Source organism: Diceros bicornis, chromosome 9, assembly GCF_020826845.1.
Source record: "Diceros bicornis minor isolate mBicDic1 chromosome 9, mDicBic1.mat.cur, whole genome shotgun sequence".
In the NCBI taxonomy this organism is placed as follows: Eukaryota; Metazoa; Chordata; class Mammalia; order Perissodactyla; family Rhinocerotidae; genus Diceros; species Diceros bicornis.
In genome coordinates this window covers 28,007,963-28,016,735 of record NC_080748.1, presented here as the reverse complement: position 1 = coordinate 28,016,735, position 8,773 = coordinate 28,007,963, and the positions used below count along the sequence as shown (strand labels likewise).

The window sequence follows — 8,773 nt, the reverse complement described above, 5'->3', positions numbered from 1 at the left end:
CCTGGAGTTTAAACTGGGTAGAGTAGGGAAGTGAGGACTTGAGGCAGGTGAGAGACAAGGTAAAGATAGGAGGAGCGACCGATTGGAGGTCCCAGTGCGGTTGAAGGATTGCAGATGCTGAGGTATTAGAGAAAGTGAGCTAGAAAGACAGGTAGTGGAGGTCAGAAATTCGGATGACTGAAACTGAGATGAAGGAGGACTCCTGGGAACTGGTAAGCATAAGGTATAAGGGATGTCCACAGGAGCCGCTGCCTGAGACAGGGTGGAGGACAAGATCATTGACAAACGGAGAGACTGAGGCATTGCAAGACTCAGGTGTGTGGGTGTGAATTTTATCAGGCGTGTTTGAGAGAGTGAAGGTCAGGCACCAAAATCCTCAAGAACAAGGGTGAGTGATGGGGAGGGGGCTGCAGAGGGCAGAGTCTGAGGAAGTTAGATTCAAGGCTAGGTTTTAGGAGGGCTGGGAACAGCAAGGATGAGGAAGGTGACAGGTACCCTCCTCCAAGCCCATGGCTCCTGTGTGTGAGAGAGGACAGCAGGGGAAGCATGTCCCTAGGGCAAAGCCAGGTTTCAGTTCCAGAAAGGAGAAGCGAACCTTGGGAGAAGAAGTTGAAGATTGAAACCAAAGTAGGATGGGTGGGAAAACTGCTAGACATGTGTCCATTCCCACAGAGATACAGAACTTAGCAGAGAAGCTCCAGAGCAATCTGGGACACTTTGGGTGAGGACTGGAGGGCTACAACGACTGAGGGGGCGCAGGTGGGCAGGGGGTGGGGGAGGTGGCGGCGGGTGGAATCGAGCCTACAGGCTCTGGAGTCAGGCTGACCAGAGTCCCAATCCCAGTCCTGCCTCTTGTTGCCTGTGTGATCTCAAGCGAGTCCCACTTTGCTCAGGGGTAAAATGAGCTCCTAAGAACATGAGGATTCCACAGAAAGCACAGGGCGAAACACGTCCTAAGCACTCAGAAAGTGTCAGGTATTGTCATTAAGACCACAAAGAACGGATTCATAAATCAGTTTTAGTCTTTTTCCCAGAATTTTAGTTCTTTCTGGTGTTGGCAAATACTCTGCTTTTTAAAGTCTATAAAATATTTTGCACATGGAAACAATATAGCACATGTTTAAGTACTCAAATGTACACATAAATACTTAAGCCTTGGTCTTTAAAATTAATAGACACAATCATGCCCATAGATTTCAGAGTTATATGAGATCGTTGAAACGATTTGGTCAACTCCCTTCACCACCACTTGCGAATTTACAGAACAGGAGAACTGGGCTGGGCGAGGCCGGGACTGATCCGCGATCACGGGGTTGTGGAGTCACGGCCAGAACCCGAGAGGAACTCGAGATTCTGGCCTAAACTCCTCTCCTATTATTTAGCATTGAGGCAACCTACCCTAACCGTCAGGACGCAGCCACCAGCCAAGGTCCCTCAGAAGGTCCCCCTCTGTACCCGACCGACAAAAGCGCCCGCGCTCCGCTGGGTCCATTAACCAGCCTCACTGGGGTTCAGCAACCGCTTGCCCAGGACCGGCCAGGACTCGTGCGCTGCGGCCACCTCCCAAGTTCCAGCAGGTGGGGAGGCAAGCGCCCTGGAATAAGATAGGCCTAGAAGAGCGTGCGGGAGTGGGGCGGGCGGTGGCCGGGGGCGGAGACTGCGCACCGCCCACTTGGGAGGGCCTCAAAGCGGACCCTGCAGAGCCGCGTTCAGGCACAGTCCGAACAGCTCGGGCACTGTCGCCTGGAGCTCGGGCAGCGCGGGCAGGGGCTGGGTGGGCCCGCTGCGCGCGGGCTGCTAAAGGAAAAGCTTCGCCCGGGGTCCATGCGCTAGGCTCCCGGCCCACCCGGGCGCGCGGCGGCGCAGAGGGACCCCGCGCGTGTCCGTGCGTCTGCCCCGCGCGGCGCGCCCATGGGCAGCCCCTGGAACAGCAGCGACGGCGCGCGAGGCGCGCGGGAGCCGTCATGGGCCGAGCTGCTGCCGTGCGACGAGCGCCGCTGCTTGCCCTTCCCGCTGAGGGCGCCGGTGCCGGTGACCGCCGCGTGCCTGGGCCTGTTCGCCGTCGGGGTGAGCGGCAACGTGGTGACGGTGCTGCTGATCGGGCGCTACCGGGACATGCGGACCACCACCAACTTGTACCTGGGCAGCATGGCCGTGTCCGACCTGCTCGTCCTGCTCGGGCTCCCCTTCGACCTGTACCGCCGCTGGCGCTCGCGGCCCTGGGTGTTCGGGCAGCTGCTCTGCCGCCTGTCGCTCAACGCGGGCGAGGGCTGCACCTACGCCACGCTGCTGCACATGACGGCGCTCTGTGTCGAGCGCTGCTCCGCCATCTGTCGCCCGCTCCGTGCCCGCGTCCTCGTCACCCGGCGCCGCGTCCGCGCGCTCATCGCCGCGCTCTGGGCGGTGGCGCTGCTCTCCGCCGCGTCCTTCTTATTTCTGGTGGGCGTCGAGCAGGATCCCGGCGTGGACGCGGTCCCGGACCGTAACGGCACCGCGCTCGCCCGCTCGCCCCGCGCCTCGCCGTCCCCGCCGCCCCTGGGGTCCTCGCGGGCGCCCCCGCTGTCCCCGCCGTCGGGGCCCGAGGCAGCGGCGGCCGCGGCGCTGTTCAGCCGCGAGTGCCGTCCAAGCCCGGCGCGGCTGGGCGCGCTGTGCGACCTGCTGTGGGTCACCACCACCTACTTCTTCCTGCGCTTCTTGTGCCTCAGCCTCCTCTGCGGGCTCACCGGGCGGGAGCTGTGGAGGAGCCCGGGGCCGCTGCGAGGCCCGACCGCCTCGGGGCGGGAGAAGGGCCACCGGCAGACGCTCCACATCCTGAGTAAGTGGCGCCCCCTCTGTTCCAAACACTCCAACCCGCGGTCCAGGCTGTGTTCCCTTCCCCTGGTCTCCCAGCCCTCGGTGCCTCTTCTAGCTGCATTTCCTTTTGTAGTTCTACTCCAGCCTCCACCTGCGTGTCCTTCCCGTCTGCAGAGTAAACCATCTCCGGTCCTCCAGGAGCTCTGGCTAACCCCAGGGCGCCCCTGAAGGCGGGGTACCCGGGACAGGTAAACAGCAATGATTTTCCAAAGCCGCTGTGGTCAGTGAGCCGGGCTGATCCCAGATGGCAATTGGAGGCTCTTAAGCGAACTGCGTGTCTCCGTCAGATGCGGCAGATGTGGCTTACTCACAGTACCCTTGAGAAGCCGTGGTAGATCACATTAAGATAAAGTTTCTTCACTTAATGTTAGATTATCCTGAAGGCTAAAGTGAGCCATGCTCGTAAGAAAAAATAAAAGATTGCGCGGGCCTCTTGCAGAGTTCTTTTCAACAGAAAACAGAGAACATGTCCATGAAGTGGGTTTGTGGAAGTAAGCCTGCCAGAACAGCTTCTTAGTACAAACGGCACCTTCTGGTTTATATCCAGCCTCGAAAACATATACATGAGCCGAATATGCGGTTTTACGGCAAATAACGACGGTGTCTGCAGCCAGCCGGGTAGTTTTTCTGGGATGGGGATTTGGCTGGGTAAAAGCTTTATCTAATTTATTTTGCTGCTGCTTATTACTTCAGATGGTTTCTTGGGGACCCTTATTTGTTTTCGGATGCTTCAGCTAATTCTGGTTCCTGTGTCTTGTTTTGCAGTGGTGGTGGTTCTGGCGTTTATAATTTGCTGGTTGCCTTTCCACGTTGGCAGAATCATTTACATAAATTCGGAAGATTCCCGGATGATGTATTTCTCTCAGTACTTTAACGTCGTTGCTCTGCAACTTTTCTGAGTGCGTCTATCAACCCGATCCTCTACAACCTCATTTCAGAGAACTATAGAGCAGCGGCCTGGAAACTGCTGCTGCCCAGACAATCCAGACAGAGAGATTTCTGCAGAAGCAGGGACCCTGAAGGGGACATGGGTGCAGACACGGCTGGCTGCACGGAGACCAGCGCTAACGTAGACCTCAGCAAGCCTCACGGCCAAGCAAGTCGCCTCGACCCACGGTTCTGGGACTTCAGAGAAAAGAGGTCTGTAGGGACAAAGGACTGAAAGTGGGGAACTGATGCTGTTAACGAGAGCTGGAAAGAGTGGTTGATATTTTGCAAGGTGGTCAGCAACTTTGTCATAGCATGATTTTTTTTTAAATCAAAGTGTGAAATATAACTGTACCAACCTTTCTAGTTTTCCTTTCTTGTACCTTCTCAGGGACGTTCATTTTAGCCTCGTGAAATCCCACATCACAAAATGTGCTCTGGGAAGGTTTTGTAAGTATTCATCCTCCTAGTCTTTGGAAATACGATTGCTAGCTTTACAGTTAGTAAGTGATACAGAGAGATGCTGTTGTAAACTTGTCCCCTCTGAGGTCAGGGGTGTATTTTGGTTTCATGTTTTGGATAACTGTAATGGTGGTTATAAACCAATGTTACTGCAATAAACAAAAAATAAAAAAATAAAAATAAAAAAATAAATGTAATGGTGCATATACAAGGAACACAGGATAGAGTTTTTATCCAAGAAATTATTTAATGCCTATATATGGCTGCAAAAATTTTTAGAAGCAAGTGAAAGGAATTCTGGGTAGAGTCCAATGTGTAGGGGTCCCACCTCTCTCCTGGCTCCAAGCAAACCATAAAGTTTGGGCACAATACCCTCTTTCAGAACTACTGTGTATAAACAACTGTGTTGCAACCCACTTCTCCCTGAGACTGCCCAAGGGGCTGTCCCAGTGCCATTGGCCGTGAGGTAGCAAACCTGGGCACCAGCTTCCGGACAGAGTGACCTTTGTAAAGAGTTTTAATATGCCTTATTTGCCTTGGCTTGGTGAGATAAGTGTTGTCATCTTTCCTGTTTTACTACTGAAGGAAGTGAGTCTTAGATTTCCCAGACAGACACTGGTAGGTCTGAGTCTGAACTTATCCGTAAGATCCTTAACCCACTTCCACGCTGAGAAGCTGCTCTTACTGAAAAACATCAGTTACTGGATTTAGTCAAGGGTTAAAGAGAATGTTTTGGACATTCTGAACAACAACTCTTTAACTTTGTTTCGTTTTTTACAGTTTAACACATAAACCTATTTTCAGAGGGCTGCCCCATCCAGTTCCAACGGGCATCATTCACACCAAGGTCTGTATGAATGGCGCCCCCTGGAGGTAGGCAGAGCACAACTTGTTCAGTTGTAAACTACAAACGGTGACTCCATCAACAACAAGGGTCTGCTCAACAGGCTGACAAAGTTCTGTTGCTTTTTCATTTGAAAAATGAAAGCCAAATACGGTGATGCCTTCAAGTCCCCTTGAAGCGTCCTAACCCCCTGGTCCCGCCCTCAGCTGGTGCAGCAGCGAAGTCTCTCGTCGACATTGGTTTCTACCAGCTAGTGAATGCAGCCGATAGTGGTCACTTGGGGCAGCAGTCCCTAAACCATGTTCTGCAGATTTTCGAGGATTATTTGAAAAAAGGATTCTGTGGTCAAATATGGTAGGAAAACACTGCATACTGTACCCCCTCCCCAAGAGTCACAAAAGACATCATGAGAAGTGTTGAAGCTTCCTTGATTTATCTTATCACAGAACCAACTCCCTATCCCCTCTCTCCAAGAACTCTTATTAAACCTCATGGACTGAGGAAAACTGTGGAGACACAGATGTAGGGTTCTCAGAGAGGAGGTGCCAGCCCTGTGCCACTGCCACTCCTCTGCTTGGTAGCACTAAGTAGGGACGTGCTGGAGCTGCTGCCACACAGTCTTTCTGCTTATGGGAGTTCCTGTCCCAGGCAGTCAGAGGTGGCCTCTTCCCTGTGGAAGGTCATGGTTAAGAACCTTACTGATATTTATAGTATAATATTTTAGATATAGAAGCAAAGACCTCTCCTTTGAGCTTTCCTGCTCAGATTCTAGAAAAGAGAGATTTACATCACATTTTCCTGTGACCTAAGTGTGTTCCCCGGAGTGGGCGTGGGGAGGACCACTCTTCCTTCCCCACAGGCTCCCTGAGACGGTGTGTCTGAAGCCCATCCCTCCTGCAGATCAGTGTGTGGCTGTTTTTGAAATGCCACTTTCACCCATTAGTGGATTGTGGAGTCAGTGGAGTGGGTCACTTGTTTCTTTAATGGGATGGAGTGGATGAGAATAGAAGAGAAATCAGTGCATCACATGTCATAAGGGTAGCTGTTGTGTTGTGAAACTTTCGTTTCAGTTATGTATTGGTTGGTATCTTTCCTGGTTCACAAAATAAAATGTATTCCTACTGTGGGTCATGGTCAAAAGTATGTGAAAAATTATTCTAAGATCTAAAATTGTTCTCTGCCCTAACAGAGACTGTCCTTCCCCTGCATTGACAAGTGGCTATAAAGGGGGTGAGGGGTCTGGGAAAACCTGGGGAGGCCAAATCAGGGATCACTGGAGAGGGCCAGCTGGGCTGTGGTTTTCAGTCCTGGGCCTCACTCCTCCCTGGGACGGCATCATGGGGGCTGTGCCTTGGGACCACGCCCTACACCCGGAGAGAGATGTGTGCTGCATCCCTGCAAGGTTCCCTTTGAACCCTCTCTTCCTTCTGTAGGCCAAGCTGCTTTTGTTAGGTGAGGCACCAGCCTTGGGGAAGGACTTGTGTTTCATTCATTCACTCAGCAAATATATACCAAGCAACGGCTAAGTGCTAGACAGTGTATGGCAGACACACTAGAAAAATGAATCCATGTCATAGTGTCCAAATCATTCACCTTTTTAATGGCATTTTTTTTTTGAAATGTGTAATTCTGTCACCTAGACAAACCACAGATTCAGCTCACAGGTTAATAAAAGCACATCTGATGGACCTGCAGAATATCAGGTTAGTCCTATCCACACGGATATTCCTCCCCTTTTCAATATGCACCATTTCCAGTTCTGAAGGGAATGTTCAAAGAGGGATTGCACAGCACTTCCTAGGAATCAACAGTCCCCTGTGCAAGGTCCTCAAGGGGACATGAGAGCAATGTGTTAATGATGTTTAAAAGTTTGAACACAGCCTCTCCTAACTATTTCTACTTATGTAATAGTAACATTTGCCAGTATGTGGAAGCTTTTCTTACATAAGTATTTGTGGTTGTACCGGTCGAGTGTTTTAAGTGGAGCTCTAAAAAGGCATTTCTTAAACATGGATGTGAGGCAATTTTTAATTGTAAGCCAATTTTCTAAAGATTCTGAACTCTAAATACTACATAGACCCTGGTCAGCTCAGAGCAGCCTTCAAAAATCAGCATTTCCTTTCCCGGGAGCACAGGAACATTGGTCATGGAACAAGCGAGTGCTCCACAGGCATGCTTTGTGGCCAGTCACTCAGCATGTCCCTCGCTCTGTGTAAGCTACAAGGAGATGACAGAGGCAGACTCTACTCGCCACCTTCGTAGCAAAACAACACACACTTTTAAACAGTAACAGACGCCTGTGTAATAAGGGCTCAAAAGTGCCAACCAGATCGGGTGAACTGAGTGTGGGGAGGCAGGCAGTCGGGCGATGTTCTCTGTCTGTCTCGAGGCACTTAGCTTGTTACATCGTGGCTGGTTCCCAGGATGTGTAACTTGTTCCCTAAGGACAGACCGTGTTTTATTCCCCTTGGCGTCCTTTGCCCAGGTAACAATGTGCGTTGAACTCAACTGGCTGCAAAGGAGGGGACAGGGATCTTCACCCCGGGGGATGGACGGGAGATGGAGGTTGAGTAAGCAGATGACTGGGACGTCTGTTCTGAGCCACCGGACAGCACAAGGGAAAGCTCAAGACAGGAGCGAAAATGGCACACGGGGGACAGGGGGCTGAAGGGAGTGGAGGAAGAGCCGCTGAGGAATAGGAGAGGAGGGGAGTGGGGGCACTGATGTAACCAGGAGCTGCAGCCTGCAAAACAGATGAAATGGGCTGGGGGGAGGCTGAGCCTGGGAGGCCGGTTGGGACGAGTTATTTACCATAACCCAAGGCATAGGCACTCGTGGGGTAGAGTGACACCGGAGCAGTAACATGACCAGGTTCAGCACCTCCCGTAGCCAAGACCCTCAGCAACGTCGTGGCCTCAGAGCAGAGACAGTGTCCCTTTCCCCACCCTCAATCACATCCCTGGGCGCTCCCACCTTAGTTTCCTGCAACGGTCCCAGCTGTTCCTCACCCAGGCCCAGGCAGGCCATAGCAGAAAGGGCCACAGTTGACATCTCCTTTCTCTCATCTTGGCAGCAAGTGTGCAAGTCTCGAAAATGTTCCAAGAATTTCTACTACTTGTGATGATACAGGGATAAAAAGAGATTTTCTTGGAAAGCAAATACATGCAGGTTTCAAAGTTATAATGTCCTAATTTTACTGTAATAGTTATACCTGTTCGTAACTGGAACATAAATAGAGCTAAATTTGATCTTTGTTTCCATCTTACTCCCACAATATACAAATGTGTCAGAGCTTCCTAAAGTAATTCAGAAATCACTGAAAATACCTGAGAGACTGTTTTAAGATGTCTTTTATTGGTACTAGCAGGCAAAGCTGTAAGGTGCATGCAGGCCACTTAGCCTCTGAGGGTAACTCTGCTTACAGGCCTCCCACGGAATCCATTAGCCACTGACCACTCACCTGTTGAACGGCCACCATCTGAACTTGCATTTTGAAGACTCTGTTCTCCAAGAAGATAGTATTGAAAGTGCTATGAGATTCCTGCTGGTGGCACAATGGAGGGGTTGAAGTCATTTTAGGCATGACATTTTTTATCATTGATGTAATGACCAGGATTTGATTTATCAGTTCTTGGAAGAAATAAATGTTGAGGGAGGAGGGATGACGGGGGAGGAAAAAAATTCATA

General features: G+C 51.2%; 1 protein-coding gene across 1 annotated transcript; it reads left to right on the top strand.

Moving 5' to 3' along the window:
• Positions 1–1,739: 1,739 nt before the first annotated feature.
• On the top strand, positions 1,740–4,416 carry MLNR (motilin receptor). The gene is given in 3 exon segments (XM_058548158.1): positions 1,740–2,815; positions 3,619–3,747; positions 3,750–4,416. Coding segments are annotated over 3 exon segments (1,299 nt in total). The 5' UTR covers positions 1,740–1,911; the 3' UTR covers positions 4,016–4,416.
• Positions 4,417–8,773: the final 4,357 nt, after the last annotated feature.